Below are 18,716 nucleotides of genomic sequence, written 5' to 3'. Positions count from 1 at the left end.
GTCACCTTTGGTCTTTAGCCTGGTGCTGCACAACCAGTAGGCTTTGATCACTGGACCTCAGGGACCTGCTGGGGGTGTAGGGACTAAGAAGATCACCAATGTAAGATGGTGCTTGTCCATGTAAGGCCCTATAGACCAGAACCAGGATCTTGAAATGAACCCTGAAGGTGACTGGCAGCCAGTGAAGCTGGAGAAGTTAGTTGGCAGGGTGGCCAGACAACAGGGATTTGAGTTTATCCTCCAGTGTTTTATGACTAATCACACTGAAAACTAGCATTCCAGCCAGATTATTGCTGTGTGGCTGTAGCGGTGGACTGGTGGTGTTGATTGACAGGAATGGATGCAAATTCATTACACTTACAGGGAGTGCAGAATTATTAGGCAAGTTGTATTTGAGGAATAATTTTATTATTGAACAACCACCATGTTCTCAATGAACCCAACAACTCATTAATATCAAAGCTGAATGTTTTTGGAAGTAGTTTGTAGTTTGTTTTTAGTTTGAGCTATTTTAGGGGGATATCTGTGTGTGCAGGTGACTATTACTGTGCATAATTATTAGGCAACTTAACAAAAAACAAATATATACCCATTTCAATTATTTATTTTTACCAGTGAAATCAATATAACATCTCCACATTCACAAATATACATTTCTGACATTCAAAAACAAATCAGCGACCAATCTAGCCACCTTTCTTTGCAAGGACACTCAAAAGCCTGCCATCCATGGATTGTGTCAGTGTTTTGATCTGTTCATCATCAACATCGCGTGCAGCAGCAACCACAGCCTCCCAGACACTGTTCAGAGAGGTGTACTGATTTCCCTCCTTGTAAATCTCACATTTGATGATGGACCACAGGTTCTCAATGGGGTTCAGATCAGGTGAACAAGGAGGCCATGTCATTAGTTTTTCTTCTTTTATACCCTTTCTTGCCAGCCACGCTGTGGAGTACTTGGACGCGTGTGATGGAGCATTGTCCTGCATGAACATCATGTTTTTCTTGAAGGATGCAGACTTCTTCCTGTACCACTGCTTGAAGAAGGTGTCTTCCAGAAACTGGCAGTAGGACTGGGAGTTGAGCATGACTCCATCCTCAACTTGAAAAGGCCCCACAAGCTCATCTTTGATGATACCAGCCCAAACCAGTACTCCACCTCCACCTTGCTGACGTCTGAGTCGGACTGGAGCTCTCTGCCCTTTACCAGTCCAGCCACGGGCCCATCCATCTGGCCCATCAAGACTCACTCTCATTTCATCAGTCCATAAAACCTTAGAAACATCAGTCTTGAGATATTTCTTGGCCCAGTCTTGACGTTTCAGCTTGTGTGTCTTGTTCAGTGGTGGTCGTCTTTCAGCCTTTCTTACCTTGGCCATGTCTCAAAGTAAAGATATTCAAAAGGGTCAAAATCACCACACACTAGCTGTTTACATAGGAACGAGTCTAAAAATAGCAGCTACACCACCACCTCTCCTGCCAGATCGAAGCACGTTTACGGATGGGAACTTTGGTGTTGTTTGTTCTGTAAACACAAGTGCGCAGCTACCGTCATTGAACCAAGTTTCAGACAAGAGCATAAAATCAAGATCATGAGAAGAGATAAGATCATTTACTAAAAATTACTTGTGGCTAAGAACTCTCACATTTAATTAAGCCACCTTCATATAAATTGTGGGAGGACATGGCATAGAATGGGCCTGATAAGGAAGTGCTATCAGGTTTTGAGGATTATGTGAGTCAACAGGCGCTTTCTGTCTTGTAGATATTATAACAGTGATAGGAAAAACAAGCCTTTCATTAGGTCCACATTTGTCCTGGAAATATTCATGAGTGACATCTTCCCTTAAATCTGGACCCAACAAATCACAGACAGAGGACACTGAGGCCTAGTCCACACGTAGCCGGGATTAAAAAAAAAAAAAAACGAATATCCGCCCCTCCGAAAACATGCATCCACACCACCTCATTTAAAAAAAACTGTCCACACGTAACCGGATAAATACGTTGTTAAGGACATGCCAGACCTGTAGGCGGCAGTACTTCCCCCGTTCTTAACCTCGTCCTTCGTCTGTGGTCTTCCGCAAGGAGCAGTAACTCCGCTTGCAAAAACAAACAAGCAAAAAGCGCTTGGACGATTGATAAAGCGAGCGCAGCTCTGAGTGCATCCATGCTGTCGGCTAGTGTAAACACAGGTCACACACGTGATGTCAGCATTTTTTTTGACGCGGAAAGTGACGTTGCGGACCTTAAAACTCCGGTTTTGTCTGTCCACACGCAGACACCCAAAACGGAGAAAACGCAGATCTTCACTTTGGCCGGAGTTTTTAAAAAGATCCATTTTCGTGTGAAAAAACTCCGTTTTTGTGTGGATGACAGGCCAAAACGTAGAAAAATATCTACGTTTTGGCAGATCCCCGGCTACGTGTGGACAGGGCCTGAGAGGTGCTGTAGAGAGTAGGGAGAGGGGTGAATTGTGGGAGTTATGGAGGCATGTGTCTACTAGATGGTACAGTGTGGGGTTAAGATTTGGATTAAGATGAATTTTTAAACATATCACACCTCTGATTGTTACCTGAGTGGCTCGGTCTGGACTGGGAATTTGGTTTAAGTGGTTTTTATGTGAAAACGGAAAAGATTGACAATCAAAACAGTTTTACTAACTTTGGTGTTGCGATTTAGCCCTTAAACGTTATTATCTTCCGATTAGTTTCACAGTCATCCTGTTTTTATTCCTAATTTTGCCCTGCTCTGAATATCAGACTCTAATCCGTCTTGATTTGCTCTAATCAATCTCCAGCTCTCCCAAAGGTGTTGTCCTTTCTGGCTGACAGAAACAAAACTGGAAGGCTCTAGGTACTGGTGACGACTGACCGTTTAGAGGGTGAAAAGGACTTAGAAACTCCTTGGTGGATGCTGTTTCCATACTGTTTTACAAATAAAGAGTTGTTTAGGTTATACAAAATCTCAGGGGAGTTGGGATTCATTTAAAGATATCTTTAATATAATGTTCTTTTCCAAAACCACAGTGATCTTTAGTGACTGGAAATTTGAGAAATTCAACAAGATTTGCTGCACTGAGATGTTTAAGCCAGGAGGAAACCAAGACCTCCCTCTCTCTGGCCTCTCCTCGGAGATTTCACAGCATTCCCAGAGAGGAAATCTAATCCCTTCAATAAGGTTGGGGTCTGCTTTTGGGGTCTTTTCTCAGTAGCCTCTTTTGGGAAACAGTGCCGCCAATTTGTCATAACACAGAGCCGACACCAGGGAGCCTTAGGTTGTTTATAAGTTGTCAAACCGTGGCAGTAAGTGTTGAGGAATAGTGTTCTTTTTACAAAAAAATTACGCAATGGTGGTATAAAGGGGGTATGGGGGCAGTCTCTGCACTGCCGCAGGCTTTCACGTAGCTTGGACTTAACTTGCTTTTTGTTGCGATAGATGCCGCGCTCATGAAGTTTATTTGATGAACTGCTCCTAAAGGTGTCTGTCCTCCACAGTCCCTGGTGAACTAGGCTCCAGCTCAAACAGAGAGAAGCTCTGCGTTGCTCCAGTTTGTCATCTCAGCTGAGTCTGTTTACAAAAGCAAAACTTACTGACTGGGTTCACTTCCATTTTCAATGTAGTTTTCAGCCAAAGCTCGGCCGTAGCTCCCCACGTGATCATGGCACCACCCACTGTTGCAGCAATGGCGGCATGCCTCAATAGAGGAAAGTCATTTCAACTGCTTGAACCCAGGATCTTGTTCTTTCGAGATCTAAACCTGATCATGAGAAAGTCTCAGAGGGACCCGTACCTCTGTAGCAGCTTCTTTATTTTGACAAACCAAATTAGTGTCACCGTTATTGCAGAAAAAGCTCTGGTCTGTCACTCCATCTCTGGTCAAGAGCCTGGACCGTAGACCTGGAGGAGCGGAGTCTGATCCTGAACACTCTGCTACAACAAAACCGCTTCACTTGCCCCTTCAGAACATCAGAACCACCTTCAGATGACTGGGATTCATCTGTATTTGTTTTAACAGTCAGCATCAAACCAATCACCTCAGTCCTGTTAAACTATTTCATTTCTTCTTTAAGTTCCTGTTTCTGTCAAGGGCTGAACTCAGAAGGACCCGTAATGACGCCAAACACAGTAAAGCACCTTTAAAAGTCTTTATTTTATGTGGAGTTACCAGAGGTGGGCGAGGCTGAGGCAGGGTCAGGAGGAAGCATGGGTGAAAACCAGAGAGATCTGTGAATGCTACAAGGGACAGGCAGGAGGCAGAATACAGAGAATGGTCCGAAGGTCGAGAATCCAGGGGGTCAGAAGCAGAGAACAATCCAGGCAGGGAGCAGGCACGTGGGCAGGTAGCGATACAGGAACAAGGTCAGGATCAATGATTCAGGCAGAGGTAAGGAGTGCTGGAGAATTTACTGGCGTGAGCTTTACAATAATCTGGCAGCGACTGGATAGCTGGATGGCTCTTTTATAGCAGGGGAAGCAGGTGTGTGAGATGAGCTGAGGAGTCAGGAGCAGGTGAAGTGGATGAAGCTGATGACAGGAACAGGTGAGAAGAATGGAGTTGATTGTGGTTGCCAGGGAAACAGGGCTTGTCAGGAGCTTGGTGAAGGGACCAGGTGAGCTGAATGACGGTGAAATGAGGAGGCAGAGGAGGGTGAAGGATGGGAGTCATGACAGTTTCTAAATCATTGAATAGCCCTTGGATTGTACTGGAGGCCAAGAAAAGTTTTCTTTCCTTTTTACTTTTATTTCTGTTTTCTTTACTTCCTAGTTCATGTTCGCTGCATGGTGGCGCAGTGGTTAGCACTGTTGCCTCGCAACACGAAGGTCGCAGGTTCGAAACTCTGCTGCGGCCTTTCTGCGTGGAGTTGCGTGTTCTCCCCATGCATGCGTGGGTTTTCTCCGAGTACTCCGGTTTCCCCCACAGATCACAACATGCCCTATAGGTAAAAAAAAAAAAAAAAAAAAAAAAAAAAAAAAATAATTGTAAGTCGCTTTGGGTAAAAGCGTCTGCTAAGCACATAAACATAAACATGTTCGACTTATCTTTGCACTCAACGACACAAAGCAGCACCCTGCCATCAATAATTGCATTATGAGGTGTTTTATGTGTGTCCCAGTTCTGCTGAGAGAAATTATCTTTACTTGCAGACAACATATTTGCCTCCATGTAAAACATGTTATTTGTATTTCAGTAAAAATGATTCTGCTGTTTGGTTTCTTGTCCTTTTAGTGACTCGGTGACGGGTTTCTGTGCACCCGCAGCTCTGATCTCTCCACCAACACCTTTCCCTCCTTTTGTTTTTCCCCTCCAGACCTGAACTACTGTACCAACCACAAGCCCTGCCAGAATGGCGCCTCATGCACCAACACAGGTGAGGGAAGCTACACCTGCACGTGCCGACCAGGCTACTCCGGCAAAAACTGTGAGATGGAAACCAACGAGTGTGACAGCAACCCCTGCAAGAATGGCGGAAGCTGCAAAGTACGTTACCAGAACCATCTGATACACCTGAGACCATTTGAAACATTTATCATTCACATCAGAACCAGCTTCAGAAGTTGTTGGTCTAATGTCCCTTTTCCACTCATACCGAATTCGGCACTTTTTAAGGTACCGACCGAATTCCATAGTACCGACTGAGCACCGATTCACGTCATTTGAAACGGTGCCTCGTTTCGGTACCCGTCCTTCATAACGAGAACTTGCCTAGACAGCTGCGCATGCGCAAGAGCGTTATGTCGTCGGTCGCTGCGAGCGAGTTGTAAACAGAGCAGCATGGTAGAAAGAACGCACGCTAAAGCTTGGGTCCACTTCACTAAATGTGATGGGTTACTGGGTGATGATGAAACCAGCGACAACGATCTAAGTGAGACATCCTCATCTTAATCTGCTCCGGTAGGTAAATAAAAGGTTTAAGATAACGTTAGCTTGATATGTTAGCTTCCGTTTCGCTAATGGTGCGTTCACTTTCTCCTCGGAACTCTGAATTTCCGACTGGAAGAACATGAACGCGCTCTAAAGTTTGGCTTCACTTTACTAAATGCGACGGGTGATTGGGTGAAGATGAAACCAGCGACAACGATCTAAGTGTGAGGCATCATCGTTTTAATCTGCTCCAGCAGCTAAATAAACTGTTTAAGATAACGTTAGCTTGATATGTTAGCTTCCATTGCCACCATTGTTATCAGCTAATGGTGCGTTCGCTTTCTCCTCGGAAATTCTAACTTCCCAGTAGGAAAAATCAATTGAAAAAGGATGGCAAAAGGAATGAAGATACACAGTAAATTTAGTTCACAGTAAAGATGTTTGCTTCAGTTTAATTATCAGCTTATAAAACTACAAGGACGATGTTAAAATACAAACAGTTGTATGTTATTTATCATGATATTTATCAAATATGGTTATATATTGAGAAAAATATATATTTAATTATAAAAGAGAATTAAAGTATTAAACACTCAAAAGTATCTAAAATTGAAACCGTTAAGTACCGGTATCGATTCGTAGGTACCGGGAATTAGTACCGAATCGATTCAAATGTCAAAGGTACCCATCCCCACTCATACCCACTCAGCACAGCTTGACCAGGCTAAAGTCTACCTCTGCATGGTTAGAGGGCAATTCCTTACAACTGGGAACACGTCCTAGTGGCTGGGCTCGTCATAGCTGGGCAGCCCTTAGAGACGGGCAGTGTTGCACATGGTGATCTGTCCCATTGACACTCTGCTGAACAGTGATCAGAGAATACTCCCAATTAGGGTTGGGCATCGAGCATCGATCAGAACTGGGACCAACTGATAGTTTTTCCTGGAATCGTTCAAAGTTTTTTATTTCGATTCCTAGAATGCCGACCGGAAGAGGAATTCGCGGCCGATCTCCGTGAAAAATAAACGTGATCTGCAAATTGTAAACAACGATTTTCAGAGCTGATCACACCAGCTGTCTGTGTGCAGCACCTGGTTCCCCCTCCCCCACCCAGATATAAACAAACGCGTCTGCCGAACTTTTACTCTGTAACGTAAACTTTAACTCCTGCAGCGTAGGGGAAACGTGTTAAACGGTTTGGCCCTAGGTTACCTGTTAATTCAATAGTTTATTTTGTTTTGTTTCGTTTTTTTCAATCAATCAAACAAAGATACTTTATTAATCCCAGACGGAAATTAGAGTTTCAGAACACACAATTCAGAGATCAGACATACATGGGCAAGACACATGACAAGAATTGGTGACTGTGGTCATTCGCAACCCTGTGTCACGCTACCTTAATAGAGAGAGGGTTACATGAGGATTGGTTCAGGTGGAGGGAAGAAAAAAGGCACTTCAGTTACCCTCCACCAGGAGGGCAGCTTTGCTCTGCAAAAAAAAAAAAAAAAAACACCTCACAGATATGCAACAGACTTCAGACAACACAACATAAGTGTCCACTAGGTGGGGTGGTGGGTTGGGACTATCCCCACTTCAGTTCCTGCAGCCACTACCAGCAGCGCATGTCACCTCAGTGTGGATGGGGGGAGGAGCATTGAGGGTTGGAGGGTTGCAGTGACCCTGGAACGGTTCAGCGGCCTTCCTGCAGTCCCGCCCAGGCTGGCAAAGGAGACAGAGTTGAGTTGCCATAGCGACGGCACATTCCACATATCTTCTGGGGGGGGGGGGGGGGGGGGGGTTTCTTTGGAGACTTGCAGGCTCAAGGGCGCCAGATTCAGATAGAAATTGTTTTGAGGCCAGAAAGAGATAATTTCCTCTCTGTCTTACAGTCTGTTGGTCCTCACCCTCTCAGAATCCCAATAATGGACATTAATCTATCCCAATCCGTGCTGATTCGACCACTCTCTCCTTGATGGCATCCATCTTTTGTGCCAATGAATGAATCTCTGCCAAAGTTCCAAGCTTACGATTCATCTCGACAATTATGTGAGGCTGTGAATTCACAGCGCGGTGCAAACCATCTCTGAGCTCCGGGATCAGGCCAGTATTCCTCGACAGCTCGTTAATTTTCCGGTAAGCAAGGTAGCCTCCAATGCCGATCAGCAGGAAAACCGACACCAACACCACGAATATCCACACATCTTCAGAGTCCTCCACAGACAGCTGGTCTGTCCCGGAGGGGCATCCGGGAGCCCCTTCTCCCGTTCTCATCGTTGAAAAAATGCTATCAATCGTGTTGAGTGACCAACTGACGAGATCAATTTTAGTGAATTTCAGTTTCCAGAAAAAATGCAGAAGCAGCCGTGCACCCAGCACACACAGACAGACAAAGGCCTTGAGGATGAGATATGGAGGAGAGGAGAAGAAAAGTGTCTGCACCCTCCAAGAGCCGGAAGAAGGGTCCCAAAATACCAGATGCAGTTACGGGAAGATCAGAGCTTTTCTCAGTGGTGTCCACTTAACTTCGGAATGTTCTTCTGTTTTCTATCAGAAGTTTTCTTCAGTGGTGGTTTTTAAATTCAAGTAGAAAACCTACTTTTATTCTTTGATTCTGCAGAGTGGCTTTTATGTAGCGTGGACTATATAATTTCACTACCATCGGTTTTTTATTGTTTATGCACAGTTTTATTGTCCATATTTATGGTTGTATAGCACTTTATTATTTTTATTTGTTTCAAACAAAATTAGAAAATAGGAAACTAAAATAACAATGCATGAACATAGTCACAGGTGGGATTTAAAAAATATGAATACGGTGTCAGTAATTCAACCTAAAAGGTGAAACTGAGACGGACTAATTCCGTGCAAAGCCAGATATTTCACTTGTTTATGAAAACTCCAGATTCAACATCTCGGGAAATTAGAACATTACATGAAATTTATAAAGCAAGGATTTTTAGTAGAGATGTGTCAGACATCTGATTTGACTGAAATAAAGACCTTTTCACCTGTATTCAAGCTTCTTGTCTGTCATCCTGTCCCTTAGAATTGCATACATGTTAAAATTGGTGAAATTTGAACTTGGGGCGATGGAGGCACAGGAGTTAAGTGCTCGTCCCGTAATCGGAAGGTTGCAGGTTCGAGCCCCCGCTCAGTCTGTCGCTGTCGTTGTGTCCTTGGGCAAGACACTTAACCCACGTTGCCTGCTGGTGGTGGTCGGAGGGACCGGTGGCGCCAGTGCTCGGCAGCCTCGCCTCTGTCAGTGCGCCCCAGGGCAGCTGTGGCTACACCGTAGCTCATCACCACCAGTGTGTGAATGTGTGTGTGAATGGGCGAATGACTGATTGTGTTGTAAAGCGCCTTGGGGGGTTCCAGGACTCTAGAAGGCGCTATATCAATTACAGGCCATTTACCAATTTTAAAATTCCTGCCTCTATTTCCACCACTCACATCTGGTAAAAGCAACTTTTACCACAAAGCAAAACGTACTTTCTAAATAATTAGCGTGGTGTTTCACTCCACCTGTCTACAGGCTCTTGTTGTTCTCAGCTCATCTCAGACTTTCACACTCTCTCCATGATGTGTTCTCTCCTCCCGCTCTCCCTTCAGGATTTGGTGAACAGTTATGTGTGTGCATGCCCTCAGGGCTTCCATGGGAAGAACTGCGAGATCAGCGCCATGACGTGTGCAGACGGGCCGTGTTTTAACGGAGGAACCTGCGTGGAGACGGACACCGACGGGTACAGCTGTCGCTGCCCCTCTGGCTTCATGGGCTCCAACTGCGAGAAGAGAATTGACAGATGCAGCAGCAGTCCCTGTGCTAACGGTACAAATCAGCTGTAACCCACATTCTCCAATTGAAAATAAGCTATTTAAAGGATTGAGTTCTAAAGGTTCTGCAGCGTTGAAGGTGGGTTCAGCTCAAAATAAGATCCAGTTTAGTTTCAGCTTGAGTCTGGAGGTCTTTAAACAAACTATGAGTCAGTATAGATCCTAAAAAAGCAGTCCCGATCAAAAGATTAAGACCACATAATGGCCAAAAATCACAGTTTGCTTGGTTGGATATTAATAAGGTTCCAAGTAGAGCTTCAACGTGCAAGAAGAAGAAATTGGAGAGAGACAAAACATTTTCTGAGCATTTCAAGATCACATGACAAAGGTGAAATCTGTACAAAAATGTGGATTCATTGTCGTTTTCTGTAGCGACGTTCTGATGACCAAGACAAAAAAACGTTCCATGTTTGAATGTGATCGGGTTGTTGAGCTGCATTAAGACATTTGGGATTTCATACATGATTCTGAAGGTTATGGAAGAAGAAGTGGAAGACCCCAAAAAGTGTCACCAGCACTAAGCTGGAGGATCCAGTTGGCTGTCCGTCAAGACCCTGGATGTTCCTCAACCCAACTCTAGATTGTTACTGGTGCTGACTGTAGCCTCATAACCATCAGACGGCATCTGAGACTGAAGGGCTTCAAAAACAAAAATGTCTTCAAAGGCCTCGTCTTCTTGAGCGCCACGGAAATGACCATTTGGACTTTGCAAGAGAGCATCAAACATGCAACGATGAAAAGTAGAAGAAAGTTTAATTCACTGATGAGAAGAAATTAAACCTTGATATTCCTGATGGTTTCCAACATTACTGACAAGCAGATCCCACCTGAGATGTTCTCTAAGTGCCACAGTGGAGGGGCGCCATGATGGTCTGGGGTGCAGGGGCGTCAAACGGCCGCTGGCAGTGTCCAGATGTTGCAGAGAGCATCCCGTATGACTGAGGGGCCGGGTCTGAGTGGTTACCACTGGGTTTTCCAACAAGACAACGGACTTCTTCCAGGAGAATAACATCACTGTTTGGACTCTCACCCCTTCTTTCCACCGGAGCCGTCAGCAGCACGTCTTGCTCGCGTGAGCTGCTGCTTGGCCCTTCCTACGAGACGCGAAGCAGCAGGGGAGCAGCTGTCACCGACAGAGCACGAAGTCACACGAGTGACTTCGTCAGTAAACACAACAACAAGCAGGAGAAAACTACAACATGGTTTGTGTTTTATGTTCTGTCCGTTTTATAATCGCCAATACGGACCTGAAAAACAAAGGAGACCGCTAGCTAGGTGATAACTTCTCACGGGGCCGCACAGTTACTGACCTTTTTTAAAGTAAAGCAGCCGGAAGGCAGTACGTTCTTTATTCTGAAAATTTCCGGAGCTTCTCTCCATTTCCGCGTCCGATTTCCTGTCTTTCCTTCCCCAAAAATGTCGAACTTGACCCGTTTCAGAGGCGTCGCGCGTAGAAAATAGAACCGGAGCGTAAATGGCCGCGACCTGCTGCTCCTGAGACGCGGCCGACTCGCGCTGCTGACGGCTCCGGTGGAAAAGGTTCTGTTGACCACAGCGGTTCCTATCAGCAGCTATGACGTGCTGCTGCAGTTGAGTGCTGCTGACAGCTCCGGTGGAAAGCCGGGGTTAGTCTTTGAGAGTGGATGGCAAGGGATGCTTACAAAAATGGTGTGCACTTCCAAGAAGGAGATGTCCATCGTGTGGTCGTCTGCAACACTCACCTCATCAAAACTCTTGCATCAAGAATGCCACAACAAAATTTTAAGTGATCAACAAAAACGGTGGAGTCCTCATTACTGAGCTGGTGTTTGGAGTTTTGGTTTTTGTTTGGGGGTGTACGGGGTATTTTGGATCTGTGTTTTTAAACATTTGATAAGCGGTAAAACAGCCAGTTTCAGCTTAAGCATTATATCAAAACAGCATAAATGCTCGGAGTGCTTCTGGGTGTGAACCAGTATAAAAAGCTGTGGTGCTCTTCAGTTGATTGATTCAGGTATAGCTTCAGAAAAGTTCCTCAGACCTCTTTTTCTGTTTTTTTCAATAAAGGCTAAGAAAAAGTTTTTCTCTCTCCCATTTTTCTTGTCGCAAGCTGAAGCTCTACTTGGAACCTTGTTAAGATCCAGCCAAGCAAACTATGATTTGGGCCATTTTTTCTAGTGGTGTTAAACGTTTGATTGGGACTGTACGTTTAAGAATAAAATCAATGTTTAGATCTGATCGTATAAAAACATCCCGTCTATTCTCCTAGTCTTGGTCCTCTGGACCTGCTGCCTTCATCTTTTTGATGTTTCACGTACATCAGCTGTGTTGAAGCAGAGGAAACCTGCAGGATGATGGTTTTTATGTGCAGCATCCACAGTGAATCCATAAGGATGGAGGAGGTCGTCTCGACTCCACGTCTGACAGGACGGAGCTTCAAAGCAAACGGATGGAAAACGTTTAGGGATGGATTGTATTTGACCAGAACGAAGGAAGATGGATCCAGATCCATGCGGGATTCTGCTTCACGTAGGAACAGAAAAAGGTTTAGAACAGACCCTTTGGGTTCTGGGTCCTTTGATACATAATCTGAAACCAATGAAGCAGAAGTGCTGACAATGTCTGCCATCAAATGTTCATATTTGGTCAAACACGAGTTCAGTCAGTCTTATCACATTTCACTTAATTTAGATGATGTTGTCAAATAGAACAAGTGAAGATCGAACAACAGGTAAGGAGAGAGAGAGAGAGAGAGAGAGAGAGAGAGAGAGAGAGAGAGAGAGAGAGAGAGAGAGAGAGAGAGAGAGAGAGAGAGAGAGAGAGAGAGAGAGAGAGAGAGAGAGAGAGAGAGAGAGAGAGAGAGAGAGAGAGAGAGAGAGAGAGAGAGAGAGAGAGAGAGAGAGAGAGAGAGAGAGAGAGAGAGAGAGAGAGAGAGAGAGAGAGAGAGAGAGAGAGAGAGAGAGAGAGAGAGAGAGAGAGAGATCTGGGTTACCTGGTCATGAAACCTGAACCTACTCCCAGGGACAGGATGATGGTTACACCTGTTTATGTTTGGGGGGGGGGGGGGGGGGGTACCAGTCTATACATCAAAGGGAGGACAAAAACAAGTGTTTTACCTGCAAACTGAGGACATTAGTACCGAAGTGAGGACATTTTGCTGGTCCTCTCTTTGGGACAGCGTTACAGACTCTACTGGTTAGTTGTACCGGTATGGTGTGAGTTAAAAAATTAGGTAAGGTTAGGGACAGTTCAGTCACTAAAATTAATAGAAGTCAATGAAGGTCCTCACCAGGGGCGGATTTAGGACTGAAGAAGATCCGGGGCTTAACACACGCGTGCGCGCACACACACACTCACACACACACGTGACACGCTCTAGTCAACATCATATATTTTACAAATCACAAATATTTTCAAATAAGAATCACAAACCTGAGTCAACACCAGTATAATCAAAGCTGGGGTTCTGTCGTTGTGCTTTTGTCTAAAAAACGTCCTTACGTCCATCTTCACTCATACGTTTCAGGCAGAGAGTGTAGAAGAAGCCGGCTGCTGAAGGGCTTCTTCTTCAGTGGTGGAGGCTCAGGCAGGCTGTATACAAACTACTGCCAGCTGCTCCCTCTCTGTTGGACTTTGGTACTGCATGGTACTTCCACGTTTGAGATCCGGGGCTTTTCATAAAACATCCGGGGCTTCAGCCCAAGTAGCCGGGCCTAACGCCGCCCCTGGTCCTCACAACGAATGCTAGACTTGTGAGTGAGTGAGTGAGTGAGTGAGTGAGTGAGTGTTGGAGGGGGGATCAGTAACACCAGTCTCCCTAAAGCTTTACTAATGGTACAGGATCGGGGGTCAGAGGTCAGGGTCTGGAGAACGTAGTTGTGAACGTTGGTAAAAATTGTGCTTATGATAAAATTGCTGCACAAAAATTAGTGAAATGTTTTTTATTTTATTTTTCTTAAAAATATTCACATTGAAGAGATTTATGAACATCTCTTCGTATCATAGAAGTGTGATGATGGATGGATAAATAGATGGAAGTAAGATTGGATGATTGGATTATAATTTCACTTTGGCTCGGTTTCACTCGCTCACATCGTGCGGACTTTAGTGTGGATGACAGAATAATAAACGAATGACTAAATCCACGTGTAAAATAATCTTCATTAGTTCATAAAGTCCTTGTTTTCAGTTCTAATCAGAGCGTTCTCAGATCTGCACGGTTCTAATTCCGGTCCTTCATCAGGTTTTCTGTCCCATGACTTTAAGACCCATTCCTTTTGGTTCCGCCTGGCTGGTGGTTTCCAGTTTGCTTTGTTGTTCTGCTCATGGTCATCCTAAACAAATGTCCCTTAGTTATGATGGGTTTGTGGAGTTCTTGATTTGTGCGAGTCAGACCTGTGAGCAGGGGTGGACTGGGACCAAAATTCGGCCCTGGCATTTTTACGAATCTTCGGCCCTCCCCATTGGGAGAGCGGTGAGGGTGGGGGGTGTTGCCACCCACATACTCGTCTCAAGGCTGAATGTGAGATCTAATATGGACTGGGACTGTTAAATTACAGGCAGGGCCAGACCGCTGCGACCGGGAGCTCTGGCCTTCCAGATCAGCTCATTCTCCACGGGCGGAGATCAGCGGGACACTAGCTACATGCTAACGCGGTAAAACAACTCCTACGTCATCGCTCTACCGTGTTTTTCTTGCTAAAAACACCTGAAAAAACTCTGTAAGCTTCGGGTTACCATGTAGCTAATGTTCTGCAGATCAACTGTGGAGTAGTGTCGGCCCAAGCTGGGCAAGCAGCCCACTTGGCTAAGCGGCCCACCGGGACACTGCCAGAATGCCAGATAGGCCAGTCCACCCCTGCCTGTGAGAGACGAGTTAGAGACAGAGTTGTAAGCAGTCTAGTTTGAATATGGAGCTCCAACTGGACAACCAGGTCAACAGAACTGTCAGATCTTGCTGCTCCCACCTTAGGAGAATAGCCAGGATGAAGCTGTTCCTCTCCCACAAACATCTGGAAACTGTCGTTCATGCCTTCATCTCCACCAGGCTGGACTTTTGTAACTGGCTGAATGCAGGCATTAAGCAAGCGTCCATAGCCAAACTTCAGATGGTCCAGAATGCAGCAGCTGACCGGTTCCAGGAGGGCAGAGCACATCACGCCCATCGTAGGGTCCCTACACTAGCTCCTAGTGTCTATTAGGATTTCCTTCAAGGTCGTGTTGTTTGTTTTTAAATGTTTGATGGGACTGTCTCCATGTTATTTGTCTGATCTGATTCATCCTTGTCCCATCAAGGTCCCTTCTGTCTTCGGAGCAGGGATGGTAGGTGGTGTCCGAGCACGGACTCGGATCAAGAGGGAGTCGTGCTTTTTCAGTTCTGCGGCCAAAGCTCTGGAATGAGCTGCCTGCAACTTTGAAGCCGACTTCCTCGCTCAGCGTCTTTAAGAGCCGGCTGAAGACACTCGGGCTTTTGCTCGCGCTGATCAGGGGTCAGGGGTGGTTGCTGCTAGTCTGCTGGTCCCACCTAAGTTTTAACTATAGGTTTTTGATTCATTTCTTAAATGCTTTTACATGTTTTTATTTAGATATGTTGTTGTGGTTTCTTATGTCAAACTGTGGTAATTTGTTGCAAGCAGCGCTTTGTTTGTCCCTCGGGGCAGAAGAAGTGGCTTCATAAACAAATGAACCTGAACCTGACCTGAACCGTCAACAGACAGACTGAAGTAAGACACTTTGGGGTTAGAATCCGTCTTTGTGTGTGAAAGGAGAGCCAGCTTTATTCATGGAGCGCATCTCAAACACAGAGGCACTTCAGTGTGCTTTACAATCATCAGGACATGACATGAAAACACATAAAAACACAAATTAAAATACACTCAAATGGGATTACAGTTTAGAGCTAAAGGAGGAGACTAAGATTACAGATTACAGTGGAGACGACGCAGCATAAGAAACAGTTCATGTAAAGGCTGATGAGTGCATGAGGGCTTTAGTTGTGTTTTAAACAACTCTAGGGTTGGGGCACATCTGAGGTCATGGGGAAGCTGATTCCACATGTGAGCAGCATAGTAACTAAATGCATCTCCACCATGTTTGGTTCTGACCCGAGGTTCTACCAGCTGATTGTTTCCAAGGGATTTTAGAGCCCTGTTGGGTGTTTGTATACAGGAATGAGATCGGACTTGTGTTTTGGTCCCGTGCTCCTGAGTGATTTATAAACTAGTAGGAGCACTTACAGCTGGCGCTCAGAGTCTCGCAGTTTTATCTGGTAAAGCGAATGATTAGAGGTCTTGGGGCCGAAACGATCTCAACCTATTCTCTAACTTTAAATGGGTAAGAAGCCCGGCTCGCTGGGTTGGAGCTGGGCGTGGGGTGCGAGCCGCCCAGTGGGCCACCTTTGGTGAGCAGAACTGGCGCTGCGAGATGAACCGAACGCCGGGTTAAGGCGCCCGATGCCGACGCTCATCAGACCCCAGAAAAGGTGTTGGTTGATACAGACAGCAGGACGGTGGCCATGGAAGTCGGAATCCGCTAAGGATTGCGTAACAGCCCACCTGCCGAATCAACTAGCCCTGGCGCTGGAGCGTCGGGCCCGTACCCGGCCGTCGCCGGCAGCAGGAGCCGCGATGAGTAGGAAGGCCGCCGCGGTGAGCACGGAAGCCTAGGGCGCGAGCCGGGGTGGAGCCGCCGCCGGTGCAGATCTTGGTGTAGGTAGCAAATATTCAAACGAGAACTTTGAAGGCCGAAGTGGAGAAGGGTTCCATGTGAACAGCAGTTGAACATGGGTCAGTCGGTCCTAAGGGATGTGCGAACGCCGTTGTAGTTTACTGGTAACCAGTGTAGGGATCTAAGAACAGGAGTGATGTGCTCCGTTCTCCTAGTTCTTGTTAAGACTCTAGCAGCAGCGTTCTGAACAAGCTGCAGTTGCTTCACAGCTTTAGTGGGAAGACCAGTCAGGAGACCATTGCAGTAGTCCAGCAGACTAGAAATAAAAGCATGACTAAGTTTCTCTAAGTCTGGTCTGGACATGAGACCTCTGACTCTTGATATGAAACTAGTTGCTATCAGCAGGTTTTGGGCATGGTTTAGTAATGCTTAACTATTAGGAGCTGAGATCATCACAATGTTTACAATGACCCAGACTTCTTGACCTTTTTACCTTGTCTTTGTCTAGACAGTCTTCATATCCACAAATTTTTCAATACTATAATTGTGCAATAGTACATCCTGAACAAGGTTGTCTGGGTTAGAGTTTGGGTGGCATCCAGAGTTTTGTAGGACTTTGAGGCTTGGCTTGGCGATCAAGAGCTGCTGAAGTTTGGGCCATTTTTTCTCGTCATTGATCAACTTACCGTAAAATCGTGTCCCATTGACTAATGTCCAGTTCTGCAGAGTAACTAGTTTCATCACTAACTGTTATATTACACCGACATCTCTAGCCCGCAACAACAAGATCACTGCAAAAAATCATGGAAACCAGAGGAAGCCGGATCATGTTTCTTCATGCTGGCTGGTCGCGCACCCACTTTGTTTACAAGCAAATAAGGGTGCATTTGTGGTGGTCTAGTAGGAATGATTGCCTCGGAAGTCATTCTCAGGAGAAAAAAATATACCGGTGCACTATTTTCGAGGAACTAGCAGTGACCCACATCACAGCTGAGCCTCAGAAGGCAGGTTTTAAAGTCTTATTTACTGATATTTGGGCATCTTGCCTTGTAATGGATAACAGCAACCCAGGTCTACAACAGGATTGCATCATGGATGATTTATCTCCACCAATAACAACGCTGGAGGAGTTTCTGCTGTGTGGTGAGGTTGCTAATGCTAACGGTTAGCTTGTGTTAGTACAGGCATTCTCAGCTGATTCCTGGATGCTAAACCAACAACAGCCGTTGTGAGTCAAGATGGATGAGTCCATGAATGTTAAAGGGGTAATATCATAGAAAATTCACTTTTTGGAGCTTTTTACCATGTGATGATGTTATTTCCACATGAAACATACTCCAAACCCATTGTTGGCTAATTCCACTCATTTTCCTGTCCCAACTGCAAATTTTGAGTTTATTTTGAAAATCCCCAAAAGCCTCAATGGAAACAATTCCCGTCATCGGGTCCTGCTCCTCCACTGAAGCTAGTCTCTGTTCTGAACCCGCCTCTCCTGGAAGTCAGCCACTAAGGCCCACTTCCTCGGAGTTGTGGGCATAGAGCATCTGATTTCATGCTGCAGTTGAGAATGGGACCTTCACCGGTACCAGAGTGGATATTCTAACAAATTACTTCTCCGTTGATGTCAAAACACAACCGTACAAACCATGAGTCCTGTCCACCAAGCTGCACGAAATGGCCAGCACAGGGTATGTTGGTTAGATGACTATTGACTTGTAACAGACTTGGTAGCCCAGTCGTTGGAGTGCTAGGCTTGCATGTTTGCAGTTTGACTCCCGGTCTTGGCAGCAGGGGCGGATTTAGGACTGATGAAGATCCGGGGCTTAACACACACACGCATGCACGTGCACGCACGCACGCGTGGACATACGTGACACGCACTAGTCAACATCATATATGTTTTGTACCACATAATTTTTAATCTGAAGCTACATATTCAGCATTTTCAGGGCAGAGTATTGTTCCTGTTAGTGTTTAGTGTGAGATGATAGTAAATATTCCCTTTCTTTCTCCAACAACTTTACCTGATAGTAAACTAACTTTAGGCAAACCAGCAGCACAACAAATATTTTCAAATAAGACTCACAAACCTGAGTCAGCACCAGTCTCATCAAAGCTGGGGTTCTGTCGCCGTACTTTTGGTCTAAAAAACGTCCTTATGTCCATCTTCACTCATGCGTTTCAGGCAGAGAGTGTAGAAGAAGCCGGCTGCTGAAGGGCTTCTTCTTCAGTGGTGGAGGCTCAGGCAGGCTGTATATAAACTACTGCCAGCTGCTCCCTCTCTGTTGGACTTTGGTACTGCATGTTACTTCCGCAATTTAGATCCGGGGCTTTTCATGAATCATCTGGGGCTTCAGCCCAAGTAGCCGGGCCT

At 45.6% G+C, this 18,716-nt stretch overlaps 1 protein-coding gene across 2 annotated transcripts in view; it reads left to right on the top strand.

Annotated features, from left to right (window-relative positions):
* Positions 1 to 18,716, top strand: part of dlc (deltaC) — a 127,281-nt gene that overhangs the window by 59,938 nt on the left and 48,627 nt on the right. For both annotated transcript variants that reach the window (XM_054742331.1, XM_054742330.2), the window contains exons 6-7: positions 5,313 to 5,482; positions 9,476 to 9,692. In XM_054742331.1, coding sequence (XP_054598306.1) covers positions 5,313 to 5,482; positions 9,476 to 9,692 — 387 coding nt within the window. The remainder of the gene's footprint in view (positions 1 to 5,312; positions 5,483 to 9,475; positions 9,693 to 18,716) is intronic.

The sequence above is a fragment of the Nothobranchius furzeri genome, chromosome 13, assembly GCF_043380555.1.
Source record: "Nothobranchius furzeri strain GRZ-AD chromosome 13, NfurGRZ-RIMD1, whole genome shotgun sequence".
NCBI lineage: Eukaryota > Metazoa > Chordata > Actinopteri > Cyprinodontiformes > Nothobranchiidae > Nothobranchius > Nothobranchius furzeri.
The sequence above is the reverse complement of the archived record's forward strand: the minus strand, read 5'-3'. Positions and strand labels throughout refer to the sequence as shown.